Source organism: Chelonoidis abingdonii, chromosome 9 (genome assembly GCF_003597395.2).
Source record: "Chelonoidis abingdonii isolate Lonesome George chromosome 9, CheloAbing_2.0, whole genome shotgun sequence".
Classification (NCBI taxonomy): domain Eukaryota; kingdom Metazoa; phylum Chordata; order Testudines; family Testudinidae; genus Chelonoidis; species Chelonoidis abingdonii.
Window position 1 is genome coordinate 78696136 of NC_133777.1, and position 24430 is coordinate 78720565.

A 24430-nucleotide genomic window follows, 5' to 3' on the forward strand; every position below is an offset into this window, starting at 1 on the left:
GACCTTGGTGAGTATTCAGCAAGGGCAAAAAGTTAGGTTCATGGATTTACAAGAGTTTAAGGCCAGAAGGGACCATTAGATTATCTGGTCTGCCCTCCTGGATATCACAGACCAGAGAATTTCACTCTGTTCCCTTGTATTGCACCCAATAACTTGTGTTTGGCTAAAACATCTTCACAAAAGGCATCCAGTCCTGATCAGAAGACATCAAGAGATGGAGAATCTACCCCTTCCCTTGGTAGTTTGTTCCAGTGGTTAAGCTCTGTGTAGCTCAAAAGCGTGCTTCCTTTACCAACAGAAGTTGGTCCAATAAATGATATTACCTCACCCACCTTGTGTCTCTAAAAAAAAAGTGTGTGTAATCTCTAATTTGAATTCATTAGCTTCCAGTCACTAGTTCTTTTCTGCCTCTCTCTGCTAGCATAGAGAGCTCTCTAGGACTTGGTATTTTCTCCCGTGAAGTTACTTATACAACGGCGTCAAGATACCTCCATCATCTAGTGCAGAGGTTACTGGCCAATCAGCACTTGATGGTGACATGGATAACAGATAACCCTCTCCACAGGTTGCCATGTTGGAAACCAACAGGATGTGCTAAATGAAATAACCCAACAGACTGGTGCAACCCTGTAGGTATCAGCTCTCTCTAGATAAAGACTGGGCCCCCATCCCTCCTTGACCACATACCACTCCCCCAGGGGCTCACAGCTAGGGATAGTTATTTTTTGTATTACTCAGATGCCTCAGCTTAAAGATCCCATTGTAACAGGGGCCTCACAGACAACTGGTGAGACAGTCTCTGCCACAAAGAGCTCTGTGTAGATAAAGGGGAAGGGAAACTGAGGCATGGGGGTGACTTGCCCAAGATCAGTGGCTGACCTGGAGACAGAATTCACAGGGTCCTTTTTAGAAAAATCCCAGGGCCAGATTCTGCAACCCTTGCTCCCCCATGTGGCACTGCTGAAATCCAGAGGCTGATATAAAGATGTTTGTTTAAAACAAACCCGACAGAGAAAATATCATAAACAATAACCACAAGGCACAATTACTGCTCTTGTAAAAAGGGAGCACAAGAAAGAACATTAGCTAGCTGCATTTGCCATGAGCAAAATTGCTAATCTGGTCTTGAAATGAGGTCGTCAATTTTTAATATTTGGGAAAGATTTTTTTCCAAACAGCTCTGGGGAGATTGACTGTGCAAATGGAATATTTTTAGTAAGTACTCATGCAAAAAAACTGACTTAGACCTTTAACAAAAACTTCACACTAAGCAGATTTGGTTTTAGCAGCATTTTCTTGCTCTTCTTGCTGAAAGGAACCCTACCCAGATCCAGATGGCATAGTTAGGGAACACAGCAGGTTAACATTTCCAAGTCAATAAAAACTCCTTGTGCATACAAATACCAGACTCATGACTTGGGCCTTGATTCTGCGAAGACTTATGCACGCCCTTAACTTTAAGCATGCAGATAGTCACAGCGAGTTCAATGAACCGCTCACATGCTTAAAATTTAACAAGCTCGTGTTTTTTCAGGAGATGCTTCAGACAAAATTCTGGACATGCTTGCATAGTAGGGTGACTGGATAGCAAGTGTGAAAAATCATGATGGGGGCGGGGAGTAATAGGCGCTTCCTATCCTGAGCTCCTGAAGGCTTCTTCAAGGGCATTTTTTATTTTCTATGAGGGAAAACAGACAGCATTACGGAGAGCAAAAGTCTATGTTCCGCAGTCTTAGAAAGTCATCAAACATTATGCGTTGAGCACGGCAAAAGAAGTAACAGTGTTTTTTTTATACTGTTGCATAGATAGGGGTTCGATAGGTATCTGGCATCTCATTAAATATGTCCTTTATTAGTCACTACTTACACTGAAGTCTTAAAACACAAGTACTCTTTCACAATTACACAATAAAACAAGGTTCACAATAGCTCTGACTTCATTTCACTTTGTTCTTATATCTCACTGACTGGCTGACAACATTCTAGAAGGTTCAAGGAAAAGGTATTTCTCAAAGTCTGGAAGGTTCCACAAGATTCTACAAAGGTCCAGAACATTCCAGGCGGGCTACTGCAAAATGAATCCACATATGGAATACCTGAAACATTTTACTTCAAACACTCATTTTTCCCTTTTGTTGCTAACAACAAAAACAGCACCTTGATCCTGGCACACACCAAGCCCGACATCCCAGGTGGTCACCTGCTCATAAATCCGGGTTTGATAGCAAGTATACTTTTGCCTCATGAGATACCCCTCATATGATAAGCAATAGCTTCAGTCCCACACAATGTTTAGAGCAGTGATTTAGAGCCAGGAAGGGGGGGGGCGGAGGGAAATCAGGTTTGTTTATTGGAAAGATATCTTCCATAACTTGCATCCAACGAAGTGGGTATTCACCCACGAAAGCTCATGCTCCAATACGTCTGTTAGTCTATAAGATGCCACAGGACTCTTTGCTGCTCTTCCATACCTTCTACAGCATGACTTTGGCATATTGCACCATGCCCTTCCTCTGTACTTATGTCCATTTAGATCAGAGATTGTTGTGGGGAAATCACGTCAGAGGCCTATAGCACCAGGTCCACTGTCAGGACTCATAAGAATGGCCATATTGGCTCAGCTCAATGATCCATCTAGCCCAGTAGCTTCTGACAGTGGCCAATGCCAGATGCTTTAGAGGGAATGAAGAGAACAGGGCAATTAACAGGTGATCATCCCTTGTTGTCCAGTCCCAGAATCTGGCAGTCAAGAGGTTGAGACACATCCCTGACCATCTTGGCTAATAGCCATTGATGAACCTATCCTCCATAGAATTTTCTAATTCTTTTTTAAATCCCGTTATAGCTTTCGCCTTCCCCACACCCCCTGGCAATGAGTTCCTCATGTTGACTGTGCATTGTGCAAAGAAGTATGTCCTTTTGTTTGTTTTAAACCTACTGCCTATTGATTTTATTATGTGACCCCTGGTTCTTATGTTATGTGAAGGGGTAAAATACCAATTCCTTAGTTACTTTCTCCACACCATTCGTGATTTTAAAGATCTCTGTCATATCCCCTTAGTCGTCTCTTTTCCAAGCTGAACAGTCCCAGTCTTTTTAATCTCTCCTCAGATGGAAGCTGTTCCACACTCTTGATCATTTTTGTTTGCCTCCTTTATATCTTTTCCATTTCTAATGTCTCTCTTTTTGAAATGCACTGACCAGAACTGCACACAGTATTCAAAGTCTGGGCACACCATGGATTTATATAATGTCATTATGATTTTGTCTGTCTTGTCTTATCTATCGCTTTCCTAATGGTTCCTAACAGTTTTTTTGACTGCCGCTGCATATTGAGAGGATGTTTTCAGAGAACTAACCACAATGACTCCAAGATCTTTCTTGAGTGGTAACTGCTAATTTAGACCCCATCATTTTGTACGTATAATGGGGATTATGTTTTCTAATGCGCATTACTTTGCATTTATCAACACTGAATTTCATCTTCCATTTTGTTGACCAGTCACCCAATTTTGTGAGATCCCTTTGTAATTCTTATCAGTCTGCTTTGGACTTAACTATATTGAGTAGTTTTGTATCATCTACAATTTTTGCCACCTCACTACCTGTTTTTCTAGTGCATTTATGAATATGTTGATCAGCACTCGTCCCTGTCAGTAGGACCATGTCAAAAGCCATACTAAAAATCAAAATATCATATCTACTGCTTGTCTACCCAGCCTGGGTAGGCCTCACTTCCAGCTGCAATTGTAGACATACCCTGAGGTGTATCTAGTTGGACCACCCTGCACCTATCCCCATCCCCACATCACCAGTCACTTCTGGAAACCATTGGCCCTGGTACCTTGTATTTATAGAGTACAAAACAGTGCCTCTTATCCCAGACACCAAGAGCAACATTTTCAGAAGCAGTCACTGATTTCATTTGCTCACCCCAAGAAACTTCAGGCCTAATTTCCAGAAGTGTGCAAGACCCACAGCTCCTATTGAAACTAACAGAAACAGTGGGTTCTCAGTACTTCTAAAGATCAACAGCCACTTTACATAACTCCCGTGACTCCAGGAGTTGAGGGTTTAAGAAAAATACCAACTATTAAGAGAGTTCTGATAAAAATGGAAGAGGCAGCAGTGAACCGGTGTTTAGCGTATCTGAAAAGTGGGTCTTAATTTTTATCATGCATAGAATATATCAAATATTACAGAGCTTTTCAACCTGGTAATTGTGTGCATTCATTTTACCATTATGGGTAGCTTCAGACATCTTAATTAGCAGCTGAAGCAGTATAAATCCTCTCCTCACAAGGCAGACTTCAAAGATCTCCATTAAAAAAAATCGCAGCAGTTAACAGTAGGAGCAGAGGGTGAAACATCACTTTTCAAGGACTACTTCATCTAAAATTTGGCACAGATGGCAAGAACTTGTGTATATACAGTACTTTATTGTTTGGCTCATTTCACTCCCAAATCTTTGCTATAATACTTACCCTAAACTGTGCCTGCTATGTAAGATGAGGACTGAGGCAGACAACATGATGAGATAGGATTGCAAATAAAAATCTTTATTGCATCTTAGGACCAAGTCTTTCAACACTTTCCATGCATTGAATCCATTATAAGTATCTACATCCTTGGGGCTGTCACCAAAACAACAACAGTTGTATGACACTGAATCTAGACTAGTTGCAAATGCAATTCACATTCCATAAATGTGTAACCACTGATTATTTTTCTATTGAAATATTCAAGCAGTTACTCCATAAAGACCCCTTAAAACTTGGTAAATCAAATCTAAGTACTGATCTTCATTCTCTTTTACTATCCTTCACCTCCCAAAGAGTAGGTCTTTATATTACTGAAATGGAACTAGGGCAAAGCGGTGTTGACGAGTACAATAGAAAAATATATTTTTCACTGGCTTTATCTTTAACTTCTGAGCCCAATACATGATCTGCTTCAAAAGCAATTTCCATCAGTGTTCTAAGTCTCAATGCAAAAGAGTTTCCCCTCCTTTTGTTCACTTTAAGGCACTTTATTTGTATGTTTATTTAACCTTTACTAGGTGATAACTCGGAGGGGTCATATTGTTTCTACTTAACATTTTCTCTCCCCAGTTTATCTTAGAGCATCAAAACAATTCCCAAGGTTATTTAAGTCACTCAGTAAAATTTTAAAAGGAATTTGGAATAAAAATACTTTCAAGAGAAATCTTTGGAGATCACAGTTTACTGTAAGTTAGATGTACACTACCTTAAGAGTGAGAAAAAGCAATACATTCCTAATAGATATATAAATAAATGACTAACAGATATTCAAGAAAAGGGCAAGAACCTAAAACAATGGATATTAAATAAATTAAAGGTCTATCAGATACAGAAAACAAAAGAAACTAGTAATCAAAGAATGTAACAATTGTTCCCACCAACATCTTGTAACTGACTGTACAAAATGAATGCAATCAGATGCAAGTTTCCAATGTTCTCATTAGAGATTTCAAATTTTTAAGTTGTGTACCTTGTTTTGCAGTGAGAAATTCTCATTTCTCCCTCCTACACTCATTACAATTTTGCATTTCACCATCATTCAGTCTTTGTTCTAGACTGGAGAACAATTTAGAATACACAGAATCCACCATGGAATTTTTAATGTTAGATCCACATATGGACCAAATGTCAGACAAAACTTACATATGGACTAAACTGATACAAGGTTGTGCTTCTTTTCCACAAACCCCTTCAAAAAGTTGCTCGGCCACAATAAGCAAAAGTACATTTTTGGTTGAAGTAATCAACCAACTGAAATACTCCTGAAATTAATAACCCAACTATTGCCACACTGTTTTGCATTATTCTAACACAATTTGAACATTATGGCTATTTAAAAAGAGTAGAATCTGTGTAATGTAACAGTCACAACACAACAGTTAGGTACAGTATTTTGCCATTTTGCTTCAATGTTCAGGTTCCAATTTATAGAATCCTAGCAAAGGAAAAAGGTTAAAAAAAAAGGAAAAGAAAAAAAAAAAGGAGGTCCTTTGTTCATATGGAAACCTTATTTCAAGTCATCAGAATAATGCAGATCTGCAAATAATACTCAGCCAAAATTTTTGTTCAAAGGCAAATATCAATCACAGTTTTGTTCAAAAAAGCTCATTCTCAAAAGAGTTCTTGGTAAGAAAACATGATTTCTAAAATATATCCTTGTGTGGTCTTTAAAAATGAACTATCAAAACATTTTCCAAAAATAAATTAGATAATTAAAAAAAAGTCTTCTCCAGCATAGCTGGACATTAGGCTGTCCTCACTGAGCCATTAGTATTGCTGCTTTTCCCAAAGCTGGGGTCATTTTTTTCAAGCCATAGTTCAGCCAACTGTTGTGTGGACCCATACGTTGAAGCTTTGGACCCCAAGCACATTTTATATTGTTTCGGATCAAGATTGGGGTCACAAAAGACTGGATGATGTACATGAACAACTCCGATTTCTTGGCTTCGGAAAGTCTTTAAGCCAGCTTGAATGACTTTGTTAAATAGGTCCACATCCTCAAGGCCCCAACCTTGGATAGAGACATCAAAGCCACCTGCTCTAAGGAGATCACCTTTGTAAATACAAGTAATGCCAAAGCCATAGTTCCTCCAGAAACCAGTTTTCTGGGTGAAGGCAAAATGATTGTCACTGGGAACTTTTCCACTATAAACTATCTTTGGATCATACTGACTAAAGATGACTGGAAAGTATATTTGTTGGCCCAAAATGGTATTGGCTCTACATCGCTGGAGAAACTCTGTGGTAAACACTAGGTCAACGTCACAGAAGAAGAGCAAAGACTCATTTTTAAACTGAGAAGATCCAACTTCAAGAGCCAGAGCTCTTGAGAATTCCCCAGACACTGGCAAGATCTGCATATCAGCCTTGGGGTACTTAATACGATAATCTCTCATCAATTCAACTTGCTTTGCCTTATCAGGGTTTGAGTCAGAATTGAAAAGTAGGACGACCAGCTTGACGTTCTGACTGGGAATGAGGCAAGTTTTCTCAAAATTCCCCATGAACCTAGCAAACATATCAAAGCGTCCAGACAGAGGAATCAAGATGTTGATCTTCTGGTCTTTGGGCTCCTTCCGCTCTGCTTTTGATCCAGTGAGCTGGAATGGAACAAACATCTTCAGTGAATTGGACAGGAAAGACAAGGATCCAGAATCTTGGTTAATTTTGCTGGCCAGCTCTTTGGCATCTATCTCTTCATGCTCCATAAATTGGATCTTGCTGAATGTCTGCTGTAGGTAAGCATGCCTTCTGACAGGCACGGTCATCTTCTTTCCCTTGTGTTTTTTGTATAGAAGCAATAAGTCAAGAACATACTCTGCTCCGTACATAGGATTAACTCTGCGATAGCCATATTGTATCTCCTTGAAATCAATGATCCGCCCTCTGGTCTTAGCATTTGCATTGATCATTTCCATGACCTGCATAACAATGTCATCCAATGCTTCACGCTGAGATGAATCCATCCCTCTCCGAGGGGGCTGCCCATCAGCTGCAGAATAGAGATACTTTCCCGTAAGGAACTCCCATTCCAAGACCTCCTCACGCTGGTGTGGCTGGAACCTCATAAAAGAAGGTGGTATCCCCAGCTGAAGATCATCTTTATGTATTTCTGCATTGCTGTATTTGCTCATCAGGACGATTTCTCTGTGCAGCTGTATAGTCCGGTAACGCAGTTCTGCGATTTTGCGACTCAGCATGTAACTATGAAGTCTATACTGGTATGGTGGGTTCTTGTTGGGATGCAGTGTTATAGCTCGGTGTATCTTGCTATTTCTAAGGTCTTTGATGTAGCCTTTCTTGTTCTGCTCATAATTTTCATAAAACAGCTGCTGCATCTAAAAAGAGAAATATTAAATTACTATTTTTGCAACATTAAGATTTTAGCAGTAGTGTATTTGTGACAGTTACCCCACATAGCCCTACTGTATGAAAATGCCTCCTTGCTTACATGACCAGAAGTCTTTCCGAATAAGCTGTTCTCCATTTGAGGCACAGGTTGTAAGGATACCAGCTGCTACTCAAAGGTATTAAGAGGGTTATTCACTGTAAACTGGTGAAAGAAACATCTACCAAGGACTGGGATTATGATGTCCTAGTCTAGAAATATTATTATCTGAACAACTCATTTTCAGTCTAAGACATCAACATCAGAAGTGTGTTTTTATTCTCTACATTATAAAATGAATAGCATTTTTCTGGTTTTTTTTAAACGGCATAAGGCAAGGCAAGGACATTGTATTCAGAATAAGTAGGTTTTCATTATCATGTCCTTTTAAACTTTTCCTTTAAGGCCAAACTCTTCTAAAGAAAAAGAGTAACAGAGTTAAACTTGTAGAATACTAGTTTAACTAAATATTTTTACCAAAGATGCTAAGTACTGTGTTTAATTTCTGTATTAGTAAACATGAGGACACCACATAATACATAACAGGATTCAGTCTCTGTGGTAAGGGGTGATGAGGTCCACATTTTTTTTTAAAATTTAAGTATCTTACATAAGATACAGAGTTTAAATGATAACAGGTCCCTACAAAAAAGTACCAACAGCAGTTTCATAAAGTAAGTAAAACATAAGGTACATATACAGTAGAAAAGTGTTTCCCAAATGTGGGATGCTGCTTGTGTAGGGAAAAGCCCCTGGTGGGCCAGGACAGTTTGTTTACCTGCCGCCGTCCACAGGTCCAGCCTATCGCAGCTCCCACTGGCTGCGGTTCACTGCTCCAGGCCAATGGGAGCTGCTGGAAGCAGCACAGGCCGAGGGACGTACTGGCCGCTGCTTCCAGCGGCCCCCATTGGCCTGGAGCAGTGAACTGTGGCGGGTGGGAGCTGCGATCAGCTCGAACCTGCGGACGCGGCAGGTAAACAAACAGGCCTGGCCACCTGGGGCTTTCCCTACACAAGCGGCGTCCCAAGTTTGAGAAACACTGCAGTAGAACATAAGCATTCTTAAAATGGGAATTGCTCTATTTCAAAATAACAAGGTGGCAGGCTGAGACTGGTCTACACTGAGAAGTTATATCTGCATAGCTATGTCTCTCTGGGAAGTGAAAAATCTTGACCCCTGGGAGAGACAGTCAAGCCAACCTAACCCCCAGTGGAGAGAGTGCTAGTTGAGGGAAGAATTCTTGCATCAACCTAGCAAGCCTCTCTCGGGAAGGCGAATTAACTACAGTGATAGGAGAAACCCACCTGCCACTGTAGTGTTTACACTGAAGCACCACAGCTGTGCAGCTGTAGCAGTTCAACCGTACACATAGTCTGAGATATTTTAAGTCAGAATGGGTGTAAATGTCAAATCTAAGAATGCAAGCCCATTCAAGCAGTGTACTAAATGCAAATTATAAAGTAAGAAAAAGAAATAATGAAATGAAGTCTCCATCTTAAAGATGCTAAAAGAAAGGGAGTTAAAGCGGCCACCATCCTTATGTGATCCTGTTGTGTCGATGTACAGCAGCTAGAAGTCCCATTGCATGGGTCTCTAATTGCTACCTAATTTGCTTGGTCTGACCCACCATTTAAGAGCAATGTTATATTAACTACAGCTGCATATTACTTGCAGTGGGTACATTACTTGCATTACTACCCCATATCGTTTTTCCCCTGACCACATTGCAGTAATCATCATTTCTTTCCCTCTCCTTCCCATTTCTTTGTCCTTCAAAACATCTGTCCTTTCCTATTTTATCTTCCCCATGTTAAGTCATTCTTCCATCTTGTCAATGTAAACTGTAAGCCCTTTTACAAGGTGTATGTATATTGCCCAGCACAAAGGGGACCTGAACTTGGTTAGGGTCCCTAGGCTATAAAAACAGGTCAACTGACAATGAATACATACTCTTTTGGAGTAGTGCATGATAGAAACTCTCCCAGATATAGAAGTAGAGTGTTACTGGGGTGGAACTTAATCCAACTGAAACTCAGAGTAGGAGCGGTAAGAGTTAACCAGACTTGGGCCTTCAAGAAACCAGCTCTGAAGCATGGTTCCCATGCTGCCCTCCCTCCCTTTTTAATTCTGTGTATGCTGTTTCTGTTACTAATAATGGGTTACTGTAGCATATTTTGAGTCTTGTAGTTTCTGTTAAGATTTCTGGGATCCCCCTGACCCCACGTCACACCCACTTAGAATCAATCTTGTAAGCACACTGTTTATTACAATGAAGAATTTATATAGCATGACCAAGCGAAGGCCCAGATTTCCATAGGACTGTGGAAAGCAAGATATATATATTTTGTATTGTTTCAATAGGTAGCTAGTGTCAGGTTCTTGTTTAGTTTTTTAAACAGCACTGGTAATCACATTTATTTTCAAATTCTGTTTTGGATTTAAAAAGAAAAACAAATAAATCAAGACCATACAACCTGAGAGCATTTATTTTAAGATACCGAACCAGGGCACTCAAACACCCACAATAGGAAACAATCAAAAGCAGAAGCACTTTTAGGTTACTTTACTCAACAAAGTCTGAATAGAACACTGATGGGTAGGAAAAATGATATGAAACATCTGAATGCAAATTAAGATATCGGCCATTAACTAACTTTCTGAAACAAAAGTAATTGGTATATTTTAAGGACTACAATAGGTGCTTGCTAAGTATGAATAAAATGTTAGCAGAGAAAGTTAAAGCCCAGATAATTTAATACATTTTTTTTCCCCTTTCTCCTCTAGCAGAGCTGATTTGAAAAGAAAAAAAGTAGACTTGACTGGTGTTTCAAGTTTCAACTCAATGCAATTTAAACAGAAAGCATTAAATTCCCACCCTGCCCTCCCAAAGTGGAAATTTTAACAAAGCACTCACTGCAGTTGAACTACCAGGCAGTGCTAGAATGCAAATACACAACTAATTAGAAGGCATCAAGGCTTCCAGAACGTTTGTATATAAACATGTTTTTCAGAAGAACAGCTTGCAAGGATCATTTTAATTGCTTTTCCTATAAAACTTCACGTCTCCTCCCTCCCAGACAAGCCACTCCCCATGTACCTCATAACCAAAAGTATACCCTTATGGCCTCTTGTGCACTGTGGGGCTGAGTCGCTACTCATTGAAGTTGACGGCAAAGCTCCCATTGACTTCAATGGTCAAGGATGTTTAAAAATAATATTGAGTCTCTCTTGATACATAAGCTTGGTCTACATTACCAACGTATACTGGTAAAACTTCATTGCTCAGACACTATTATCCCAACCTAACCAGTGGTGTAGACAGCACAATGTTGGCTCACAGGGCATCTGCCATTGACACAGCTACCCGCTCTTGGGGAGGTGAAATACCTATGCCGATGGGAGAAGCTCTCTGGTTGGCACAGGAAGTGTCTTCACTCATTGCTACAGTGGTGTTTAAAAGCTGCTGCAGCACTGTAATGTAGATAAGCCCTAAGATCCCATTTAAAAATGCTTTATAAAGGGCTAATAAATCATTAATAGATGTTTACGCATATTATAGACTTAGTAGTTTGTTATAGGTGGTTATGCACCAATAGAAAGTGTCACAGATCGCTGTATGCAGCTTATTGACCAGCTGAACTAACAATCGATTACCCATTTATTAAAACAACTCATTAACCCTGAGAGAGAGAAAAAAAATCATCTATTCAGTAACTCATCTTTTCACAACTCAATCACATAATCTTTGTGCATCCACACTTGCCATACTGCCAGTGCATTCTGGGAAAAACTGAGCAGTTAACCCACAGTGCCTCCACAAAGGACAGTGCTCCAGAGACAAGCACACAGAAGGGCACAAGCACCATATAATGCCGCATACTCCGGGATGTCCTATTGCACACAGCTAGAAGGAAAAGGACATTCTGAATCAGTTATATAGCTAGGGGCCCCCCCATCTTCACCTTTGGGATGACTCAGTTAAAGAAAAATATCACCATGTTTTAGCCTACATCACTAACAAGGGCAACCCATAGTTAGCAATCACAGCTACTACCAGAGTAGCTGCCATATCCATGCAGAATAGGGGAAACTGACTTAGCAGCAGCACTGCTGAGAAGGATCTAGGAGTTGTAGTGGATCACAGTCTCAACATAAGTCAGCAAATGCAATTTTAGTTGCACTAAGAGGCATAGCATGCAAGTCCTGGAGGTTTCAGTACCACTCTTCTCAATTCTGGTTATGCCTCAGCTGGAGTACAGTGTCCAAGTTTGGATGTCAATGTATAGAAAGGATGTAGAGATGAGTGACGAAGATGATCAAAGGAATGGAATGCAAGCTGAAGGAACTGTGTATGTTTAGTGTGGAAGAGAGGAGATATGGGAGTTATCTTCAGAGATACTTGAAAGGTTGCCATAAAAAGATGGAGAAAAGTCGTTCTCTTTTGCCACAAAGGGCAGGACAAGAGGCAATGCGTTCAATCTACAGCATAAGGGATTTAGATTAAATGTCACGATAAAAATTTCCTAACTATAAGAACAGTAGAACAATGGAACAGATTTGCTTGGGGGAAGTCACGGAAGCGTCTTCACAGGAGGATTTCAAAAGGAGGCTGGCTAGCCACCTGTCTTGGATAATTTAGACACAACAAATCCTGCATTTTGGCAGGGGGTTGGACTAGATGCAGTCCCTTCTAGCCCTCTGATTCTATGTTGGGGGACACAATCCATGCTTCGGACTAATTATGCCATGCCAGCTAGTTATATATTTGTTTAAAGGTTAGCATATGCAAGGGCCCTGATCTGAAAGCATTTGATCATGCCACCATAAAGACTGCATCCATGTTTGCTATTTGCACATTTCATTGTTTGAGGATTTGGGAACACTAAACAATTATGACTTTTTTGGTTTTTAACCTAATGACCATTAAAATGTGTAGACAGAAATCCAGAAGAAAAAAAATCAAATGATAGCAAGGTGGTCAATCTGAGGAACGTACAGTTCTCTATAGGACGTGCAAACTTTTGCATGACAAATTGGTTATCAGAGCCTTGCTAGTAAAACATACCCCTCATTTGGAATACACTTATCTAAGTATTTTTTTTTAAAAAGAACCTTTCATAGTTATAAATTTTGGTGATTATATTCTAAGCATGCTCTATTCTAATGTAGAGCAAAGGAAATACAGGGATACAAAGAGGCGCTACTCTTTATTAACCAGTATTTACTCTAGACCTGTTGAAGCCTTAAAACACCCTAATATTCCCCAATATGTTAGAGACTGAATGTTTAAACTGTGGTGCAGCTGTTGTGGGCACTATGGGCTTGGAGCCAAAAGACTAACTGAAAGAGTTTTATGTTGATCATTTTAAATGAAGAAGTCTTTTGCAGGCAAAAAAAGAGTGTATTGGAGAAAATGGTCTTAAAAAATAAGGCCAACACATATACAGAAACTGGCCTGCAGCCACAGAATAGCCCCACAGGACATGCTCTCACAGCTCCAGATTGTACTGCCACCGCTCAGAAAATACAGCTCCACAAATGTCATGAAAAGCAGCTCTGGACAACTCATGTTGTACTGCATATTTATGAATACCTGAGATGCACTTGAAATACAAAAACCTATCTAATTAAAACCTAGGATAATAGCTAATGTTGCATGGCTAGGAAGAACTTTGTTCGACAGCAGGTGAGCATCTGACCTCAGCAGCAGGTGAGGGGCACTCTTACACAAGAGGAAAGAACGTGCTTAAGACGACCACACAGAGGTCTTGTCTACAGTTTTACTGCTTTAACTACGCCAGCCTAAAGCAGCAGCCTCCGCCCCGCACAGTGTAGGCGCAGTCTTTTTTGGATATAAAAGTGCTTCTATTAGGATAGGTTATTTCAGTTCAGCGACGTGAAATAAGCTTTCCTGATATAAACCACCTTATGCCAGTACAATAGCATCTACATTAATGGTCTTGCCACCTTAATTAGGTCAGTAAATAAACCCTTTGTGCAGTTCTGCTCGTAAAATGTTCAATGCTCAGACCAGGCCACAGGATAGAAAAATCTTTTCTTTATCATTGTCGTTTGTGCATTTTTGGGGATGGGGGTGGTGGGGGGTTTCCAGGAGATTCAAGTAACAGATCTTTGAGCACGAAGGGACACCGAGGATTCTTCATAATGACTCTTCATACAGGTTTTTGCATTTTAAATTTCACTGTGTCACATGCAGCCCCCACAGCTATTGCTGGGGTGCTCAAAAATATGCCGTACAATGGACTTACTGTGTTTTAGGGGAAAAGGATGAATCGTGATTTTCTACGCATGTCACTCTCACCCTTTAAACACAACCTCTCAGTTTGCCACAACAAGAAGAGGTACAGCAAGAGTCATATACAGCACCAGATGTTAATATTAAACTTCTGAACTGACCAATACAACGTTCAGGCCCCAATTCAGCACAGCAATTAAGCATGTGCTCAGCCCATCCTTTTGAACTTAAGCACATGTTTAACTATCATTGACTCTAATGAGATTTGTTTTAAATAAAAAGGAAAAATATTGTTAGACAAATTTCAAACATGGATTATCTAATGCAGTTTTGGAAAGGACCGTTAAGGGTGCTACAAAATCATTTCAGGCTCAGAAGCTATGTATTAAATAATTCTAAGCCTGTTCATCAGAAAGAGTGAGCTGTGCCTGGCAAAATAAACTTCTTTTTACGATATTACAAAACACAGTGCGGGTGGTGTAACTGAAGTGTCTAGAGTCTGCTAAGGCTCTCTCAGAATCTTCATTCCAACACTGCCGTGTGTATTGCTGACCTCTATGAAGCTACTGCTCCTCCCTCTCCAGTGTATTTTAAAAGGGAAGCCAAACATCTTGGACAACTTTAACGTTCAGCAAATCCGAGGTCACTGAATTCCCAAGGAATGTCTAGTCGAGCTGTAAATTACAACAGCGACTGCGCTGAGTTTAATCTTTAGTTTACAATAGTTTACAATGCAACTACTTCATTAAGCATTTTGTTTCATCTCAATAAGCCCAGAAGCTTAAAAATCTGCCATCAATTTGCCCATTTCCAGTTTCTCCAAACCAATTAATTTCTAATGGATCATACTCTCCACATTTGCATCTCTTCTCCTTTCTACCACCCAACATGGTCACTTGTCCAAACAGCAGTTCTTCCTCCTGCCTCCAATATTAGAGTGATATGTCTGCCAATGGTTGCTCTAGTATCATGGAATTAGCACTACGAACAGACCATAGTACAAAGAAGTTTAAAGAAAGAATATAATAATTTAAGATCTCCTGGTTATGAAGTGGAGGAAAGATGGAAAATAAACCTTTTTGTTTTGTTTCACAATGATCTTTTCCTGTGATCTAGACAAGGGAACTAGTCAGTTTGTTGCAGTTGGAAAGTGAAGGGTCCTCTCATCCCTGCCCCCAAATTCAGTAAAGGGAAACAGACTGGGACCCTTAGTGGTTAAAAATAAAGAGAGATGAGACAAGAGCCTTCACAAGCATCTCTCAGGAGGAGATTGTTGCTTGGTTTGTTTAAATAATGTCTTCCCATTTGGAACATATAGCATATTAGCCACACAGCTGCCATCACTCCAGTTCTATAAAGCCTGAGGGCTGCTTCTTTGCAGTTATTTTATTTTTTAAAGCAAAAAGCAGAACTCTACCCTGCAACTATTTTGTATCATAAAAGAGAAACTAAATTAAAAAAAAAACAACACCCTGAAAACTGGCTTTTTGAAGAGATTAGATTTGGTTATGCAAACCTCACAAGGGTTGGCTGTAATTTAGGATTCTGCTTCTTAATAGGAACAAAAGCAAAGAGTGTGCCAATAAATGCTACGAAATGTTCTACCCTACAGCTACTAAAGAAGTGCAGCATCATAGGTGTCGATGACTAATGTATATCACATTCACTTCAGAAAGTGTGTTCAAAATTCATTTTGAGCATTTCCCGATTAGGAGTCCAGTGGAAATGCACTGTTTTGTATGTGGGTCTCTCTCGTTCAAGCTCAGACATTGACCTGTGGGAAAAGTGATTCAGCTTCCCTTCACAAATTGAGGAGCGGCTGCCTTCACTGATGCAGACAAAATAGGAATGACATACTAGTAACTCACTTCTGATCTGTTCATTTACGGCCAGACGCCAGGACTGTACCAAATTATTTTCGTACCAAATATTTTGTGAATCGGATTTTATTGTTCCTCTAAGGACTGGTCTACAATATGCAGTCAGGTCGATGTAAGGCAATTTATGTCAACCTAATTATGTCAGTGTCTACACTACAGCCTTCCTCTTGCTGATGTAAGTGCCCTACTACACAGTATCTGTGTAGACACTGCATTCCTTACATGGCTGTCTTGTCAATTTCATGGCAGGAGCTGTGAACTGACAAGGCTGACAGGCTCCCAGCAGGATTGGGCGGGCTTGGGGGGCGTGGGGGCGGGAAGAAGCCCTGTGTGGCTTCCTCCCATTCCTGGCAGAGAACGGGGATGAGGGTACAGCCCATAGGGAGCCTGGGCTCTCAGCTCCCCATACTTCCCCTCTTAGGTTGGTGGAAGTGCTCCTGGGGAGGATTCAGTGGAAGCTCCCCTGATGAGTATGTGTGTGCCCCAGTGACTCAAGATGGGTAGTGTGGACAAGCACCACTGCAGTAATTACTGCAGTGGCTGTAAGTCAACCTAATATAGGTAACTTACCTTTCTAGTTTAGACGTACCTTTAGCTTCCATGGTGCTGAGATATAAACAACCTGGGTTTTGTTATCACTGACAGCAGCCCCATGAAAAGAACAGCCACAAACAGTCTGGAAGTTGGCATCTGTTCTATTTCATAGAAAGCCCCAAGATTTTGCAGAAGCCGCCTCAGATAAGCAATCCATACAGGAGTTATCCATTGTTCTAGGTCACAGATTAAGTGAAGGGCAGTTCTTGGAAACACAGAAAGATCTACACATTGTATTATAGCAGGCAGCCATGAGTTGAAGACATCTTAAGGGGTGCAGCCGAGGTGAAAGGAACTTAAAGGATTTACTGGTACGCCAGAGTCCTGAGCAGAGTCGTGGCTTCATCCGGAAGAGGCGTGGCCTCAACCAGAAAAGGCGTGGCTTTTCAAGATTTAAAGGTCCTGGGGCTCCGGCCGCTGCTGGGAGCACCGCGCCCTTTAAATCCCCGCCTGAGCTCTGATGCTAAGACAGCTACACATTGTGTCCTGGCATGACAGTTCACTGAATCCACTTTTGTAACTTCAAAAATGGGTTTGTTCTGTCAACTTCATCATCCGAAATGATACAAGGGGTGCCTGGGACACAGTATCAATGGCCTGCAAGAGTCTTCCATTGTAAACTAGCTTAACCCTGGTGAAATGTGAAAGCGAGCCAATAAAAATGAGACATTTGCCTATGGAATCTCATCAGCATCACACTCTGTGACATCGTTCAGAGAGTAGCACCAAGTCAGTATTGAATTAGTACCCCAACGCAGTGCTTATGAACTCTGAGAGATGCCATTTTTTTGACTAGTACTAAAAACTCCTCACCAGTTAAAGCAATCCAATACTTGTAGCATTTTTTACCAGAGCACATGTGTTAGCTTTAGTGTCCGACAGAACTTTCCCTGTGGGTAGTTACAGTCTGCTGACCTACCCAATTTCTCCTTATAGGCTCAAATGGTTAGTGCATTATTCTTCTTCGCTTTCAGTCCTGGACTATTTAGCAATTCTGGGCACTGATTAAAAGTTGTTGTTTTCCATTCCTGGTGTGATTGCATTTCCCCACTCCATCATTACATATCAGCCCTGAAATAGATCAGTTATGCCAGCCCAAAACACAACTGCTAAAACAATATTCCTTGCCGGTCACATCACCCAGCCTTGGATTCCCTCTGCTGGCTGATACTTTCACTTCATCAAGTTCAAACTTTCTGTCCTCAACGTCAAAGCCCTTCACAACTCTGCCTCTTTCCTGTCTTTAACCAGAGGTGCTTCTTTCACACTGTCTACTATCCCACTGATGCTAGTCTTGTATGGTGGCTGCTGGTAGTATGGTTGCCAATCCTCCAGGATTGGCCTGGAGTCTTCTGGAATCGGCATCAATCCCCAGGTGACTATTGAAAGCAATCCATGAGGTTTTATTAGGATATTTTAAAAAACGTCATTATGTCATGTTGGAAAAGAAAATCCCTCGGAATGACTTCAGTCGGGGTTGGCAACCCTACTGGTAGTTAGTTCCAGACTTCCATCCGTTGCTTTTGGACTGAGAACCCTCCTACAGCCTTTTGGGATGCAGGAATTCACCCAGAAACGAAGCAGCACACAGTTCAAGTGCCCCTATAACATCAGCTCCTTAGACACTGAGCAAGGCACCTTCTTCCCAGTGGCTTCTGGCTGATTCCTGCATGCAAAGCAGAAAGGCTGCTCCCTGAACCTGTCCCCCAACCTCCAATCTCATATTCTCAGCTTGCTGTCCTGCATCAGCAGCATCTAGCCAGTCCTGCAGTTCACCCAGTCCCTTCTCGAATGGCATCCCCATCCTCCAAAGGGAGGAGAACTGGCAGCAGGGATAGGATTTCCTGCCTGCTCTCTAACCTGCCAAGGCTCTGGTTACAGAGGGCTGGCCATTTACACTTTTGACAGGCGGCCTGGGAACTTCACACCTGACTGTCTACTTCTCCCACAGCCAGCTGTGCTCCTCTTTCATGCCATCCTGCACAGGATGATGTGTATGGCCATCACCCTCTCCTCCAAACCCCTTCTCAAGAGCCACTTCTGTTGCAGGGCCTATAAGAAATAAGCCAGCTAATAAAAAGGCATAATACAAGGACAAATTTTAAAATAATATGTATTTTGACAGCATATTTTCCATTCTACTCACCCACGTGTTGCTTTCCTTCCTAAAATGGTAAACTCTTGCAATTGAAGACTGTGCCTTCATAAATTTGAAAGTACCAAGCACATACTGAAATGCTAGTTCATGCTATAAAGTATAAGCTCAAAGTGTCATACTTCATTTTGCTTGCCACTCACAATGAACCTTTACAGTTTTGTTGTAAACCCCATTTAATTGCACTGTACATAACCTAATCTGCTAGCGACATTTTGTCAAGTAAAGTTTATAATCTACATTAGCCCAGGCCATTAAAATAATGGCCTAGTTTTGCCTAGTGCCTTCTTGTGTCAGGCTGATTCCCTTAGCCATTCAGGACAGAAGTATCCTTAGCTCTGGAAAATGACCAGTAGAAATACTTATGCTCAGGTACAGGATAGGAAGATTGTTATTAGTTTATTAAGAAGTGACAAACTTTGTAATGCACACCTAGCAATAAAGCAATTGCATGACACCTAATGGTGCGTAAAGGCCAATTTACAAGTTACTGTACCTCCCCATAATACTCGAAGAAAAAAAAACCCTCTGTTCACATGCTCTTGTTACTTTTTACCACAGCATAGCAACTGGGGTACGATAAAGCATCATTTAAAGAGATCACACTATAGCAGCGAATCTGCTTAATGTGATACACAATATTTCCTACTGGGTTATTTGTAATGTGTCAAGTACAGCAACATTCTGGGTACAAGGCAAATAATAAAGTGGAACATCAGACGTCTCTGCGAAATAAAGAAAGCCGTATTAGTCAGCTCTCTGTGATATGCTGCAGCATCATTGTCCAACATTAAATTTAGCATTTATGGAGCACAAGGGTAATTTTTCTCCGTCACATATTTCTTTAGCAGCCTATGACCATAAATTAGCCCTCCCTGCCTAATCAATTTTGTTTTTTACTGGGTATTGCTAAGAATGGTGATAAAGCCTATTCTGGCACCGGCTTGTGTAATGTGTCCACTAGGAAATGAACTAAAATCCCCTAATTTCACAAGGAGAACAGTGGGAGATGACAGCCTTCTGTAGTTACTGAAACAGCACAGCATCGTTTCAAAGTGTGTGTTTCAAAGGTACGTGTGATTCTGGCCAGAAGCACTCTTTCATAATAGCTCAGAATAGCATAAAAGAAGCCACAAATTCTTGTGCTATGTAGAGAAACCACATACTTACTTACTCCATTAGAATCTTACTGGATAGCATTGGCTCTGGCACACTACAGTTGTGAAAGCCTATATAGTAAGGAGCACTGCATGGTATGTAATTACTGCAGATATAAATTTCCACAGTTAGATGCTATGATTGTGAAAGCTTTTTTTTTTTTTTGTGCAGTCACGTCATTACTACACAGGACTGAAGGGAGGACAGATTCTCCATTGTCCAATAATCTCTACTATACCTTAAGACTGACCAATAGTAGCTGAATCTGAATGCAATAAACTACCCTCTCTCTTATCACTGGGAAACATACGGATTAAATTTATATAGTGTCAAAGTTATATGTGGCTGTACAAAACTCTAAGATGGCACAGCCTGTGCCCCAAAGAATTTGAACTCTCACAGACAATGCACGTAGCAGGTAAGTCACAAAAGAATATGGATACTTTGTCAATGAGCTCAGGAGAGGAATGCTGCCTATTCAGCAGGGTCATCATTCTTTAAGTAATTTGATTTTCTTGACATTTATTATAAAAAGGCTACATAAGACTAGTATAAAGAGCTCTAGCTATGAAATTCACCTATATATTTGTAAATGGTGTCTCTGAAGCGTAAAACATAATTTTAAGATGGTATATTTAGATCACTTTTTAGGAGAAGTAGAAATGCATGCAGATTACTAAGCAAAATAAAGAGACTCATTTTAATAGATTTACAGGAGTTACAAATCCAGGAGGTACACACCTGCCATATGATGGCAATTGAGAAGCCGTGTATGTTTGTGTACATATGTACACACAGGGAAAACACAAGTCAGAACCCACACCATTCCTCCCAAATTTTGCATGTGTGTATAGCTTTAAGAGAGCCAGTGATTTTTATTGTCATCCCATTGGTGGAACAACTTTCTAATGACTGAAGAATGCCATTCCCACCCTCTCCCTGCAGTATCCAAGTTAGCCCATTAGTTCAAATATGGTTAGAGATTTCACATGGAGTTGCTGACTAACTGTATATGGTCTGAGGTTTTTGTGGAGGTTTGCTCTCTGGCATAGTTTGGACAAGTAACAAATAGCATGAGTCTGCGGCACTATGTAATTGAGAGTATGTTGCAATACATGCAGTGTGTCAGACTGGGGGTGGGGGTCACCTCCACGTTTGTGTTTTTAGCTATGCAGATGTGCGCCGCCTATAATTCAGCTTTGGCACTAAAATTTTCAGTGCTGCTTTTAAAACTTTAAAATGCTTTACGCAAAAGCAGGAAATGTAGTTACCAATAGCTCCCATTACACTGACTGAAAACTCATTAGCCACTATTTAAAAAGAGTGGAACACACTGCCTCAACTTTGGCAATCAAATCCTTCACAAAATTTGCCAATCAAGCATTTAATTCTCTTGAATGTTTCCACTGCTTGCATGTGAATAGCTTTCTGATTTCTCCCCATGGTTTCTTTCTCACTCTGCTTCTATACTGGAGATAGTTCAGGTTCTTGTCACCCATTTCTGCTGATGGGACTTCAGAACTCACCCACCATTTCAGAATTCTGATATTTCAATTGCCTGTTGCTGTTACATCGGCTGCTTTTAATGCATTCATTTGTAGCTACAGTATCCAAAAGCAGATTCAGAAGCACATATACCCTTTATACTGGGGCTCTGAGTGCACATCCAATACAGTGCTTTTCCCTTCTTTTGTAGGGGTAAAGCCTCTCTAGAACTGTAGAAAGAGAAATGTGTACTTGCAGAGTGAAATGTGAAAAACCCTGGCTTTCCCTGCTCCCTTTTCTACCAGTCTGGGAGGTGCAGGGCAAGACAAGTTACTTCTTGTGCATCGCACATAGGTCTGGCAGCCCAGCATGAGTCATAACATTTTAGGGGGGTTGCTGCTGAGCACAAGGGAGGAAGGAAGAGGGGAGGGGTCAGCAACTGGAAGGCGGGATGAGGCTCTTGTCAACAAAAAGGCAGGTTCGGGTCAGTGTGAGTGTTTTACACAAAAACGGCCCTACTGGGTCAGACCAAAGGTCCATCTAGCCCAGTATCCAGTCTTCCAACAGAGGCCAGTGCCTGGTGCCCCAGAAGGAATGAACAGAACAAGTAATCATCAAGTGATTCATCTCCTGTTGCCCAGTCCCAGCTTCTGGCAAACAGAAGCTAGGGACTCCATCCCTGCCCATCCTGGCTAATAGCCATTGATGGACCTATCCTCCATGAACTTACCTAGGCCTTTCTTTTGAACCCTATTAAAGTCTTGGCCTTTAGGGTGGAGGGACTGTGGCCAGTTTGATCAGAAGAAGAATCAGGATATGGAACGGGGTTAAGAAAGTCACGTACATGACTGCAATGCCTTGCTTTCCGGTGGTCATCTATGAATGTTTAGTGTTTGACCTGTTGCTTGGGAGGGCTTTAGACACGGGTTTCAGTGGAGCAAATGGGGTATAACTACTTTTTTCCTACTTCTTCCTTACTGTTCTTTGGAGGCATTTATTCAGCAATTAAGCAGCTCTGGATGGGAAAAAACTGGTGATAATGCAGTGTCAGGAACCACCTAATTTGGAATGCCAAATCCTCTGCTGTCCGTTTATTGCAATATTCAGTCCTCTCATTACACCATTATTTTGGCCAATTAACTCTTTTAAAGAATACACAAAAGCATATAGGAAGACATTTTCATACGTTTTATACTGCTCTTCTTGTCATAATCTGGGTCTGGTTGAGCATGGCTGGAAATAGCGGCAGCAAATTTGCTTCAAGTCCTTGTAAACTGGAACAAAATAAAATAAAATCCAGCAGCCACCCAAAACACATGCTAGGAACCAGTCTCTTCAGATGACCTCTGCAGTCCGGTGTTTTGCTAAAGGCCAGAGGAATTTGCCATTGCCTTTAGAAAACAACGTATCCAAGGGATGTTTGTTTTAGGAAGACAAATCTGTGCATTCCCCAGAAGTGTTTTGATCCACGAGGGTGAATAAATTACTGTGCTTCTCTGAATACCTCTCTTTTGATTTACGGAACAAAGACTTCCGGCTCCCACGCACTTTGTAATAAATATTCTTTAGCATCATAGTGCGCAGTCATCAAAATTTCACACAGCAATCCATCCAGAGTGCCACCTTTTACTTGGCAAAGAGTCTAATGATAGAAGATATTCTAATACCAAAACAAAAGCAATTAGCTTAGGCCTGATTTACACTACAAAGTTAGGTTCATATAAACCACCTTGCTTGGACCTAGCTGTGCTTTGTGTCTACAAGTCTGCCTCACGCTGATGCAAGTTACCTGTCATGGCAACGCTGAATACCACCTCCCCGAATGGCACTGAGCCATAGTCAGCCTACTGTGGTTGATGCACTGTGAGTGTCGACACCATGCAACCTATGTTGATTCTAACTTTCCTCCAGCAGCCTCCCACTATGTCCCACACTGACCACTCTGGTCACAATTGTGAACTGCACTGCCCAGGGATCATGGACACCAGAAGCCAACACACTCTTTAAAAACTCCATGTATTTTTGAAATGCCATTTCCGGATTGCCCAGCCTGGCGAGCACACATATCAGCAATCCCTTGTTGTGGGCAACTGCCCAACGTACCATGCTGGCTACATGCTACAGACACTCTCCTGCCTGGAGTAGACAGGAGGTATTGGATCATATGGGTCTGTGGGGGGAATAGGCTGTCCAAGCACAGCTTCTGGAGCAGCTGTATAAATGTGGACATATACAAACAGATTGCATGGGGGATGCAAGAGCTCCATGAACGTCACCAACAACCTCTAATTGGTTTCTGCTACGTCCCACAGCAATCTGTTCTCCATGACATTGTCATGTGCCCAGTTGTTCTGGTTGTTCCTGCAGTTTTGCAAATACAGGAGGACTCTTCATCCTGTGTTTGCAATGATCAAGACAATAGTGCAGAGTTGTTTGGGTTCCATGCTTCCAGTAGAGATGGTGGGCAGCAAGAAGTGTCATGTGGTTTTGTGGAATTCTCAAAAAAGGCATGACAAGTTATGAGTTATAGAAGCGTTATGGGATGGAGAAAGTTGAATGCTGGGAACTTGGTCCCTTGCTACTAATCATCTCTTTGCAAATCATTTATGCCCCACCAGTCATTGCCAAAATTTCCCAAAAGACAGCACCCCAGAAGATGGAGAGAGGAGCACACTGGGATACCCACCTATGGTGCACCAACAAGCATTCCTGGTGAGTACACAAAGCACCTATGCAAGGAGCCAAGTATGCATGCATACAAGCAATATACTAACTGTGGCAGCTTTATGGTGCTGTAATTTGGGTCCACCAAAGTTCGTAGTGTAGACATAGCCTTAGACGACTACTCCTTTTACCAGAGAGAAAACTGGACAATCAGTCAATTAAAGACACATTTTGGTCTCCATAAAACTGAACTTGTTCCCATGTTTCCCACAGATGGGATATAGGTGCCACTTTAATTTAAGTCAAATC

At 41.2% G+C, this 24430-nt stretch overlaps 1 protein-coding gene across 1 annotated transcript in view; it reads right to left on the reverse strand.

Annotated features, from left to right (window-relative positions):
- Nucleotides 1-5205: 5205 nt before the first annotated feature.
- Nucleotides 5206-24430, reverse strand: part of CHSY1 (chondroitin sulfate synthase 1) — a 95784-nt gene continuing 76559 nt past the window's right edge. The window contains exon 3 of the mRNA XM_032766068.2: nt 5206-7879. Coding sequence (XP_032621959.1) covers nt 6287-7879 — 1593 coding nt within the window. The 3' untranslated portion in view covers nt 5206-6286. The remainder of the gene's footprint in view (nt 7880-24430) is intronic.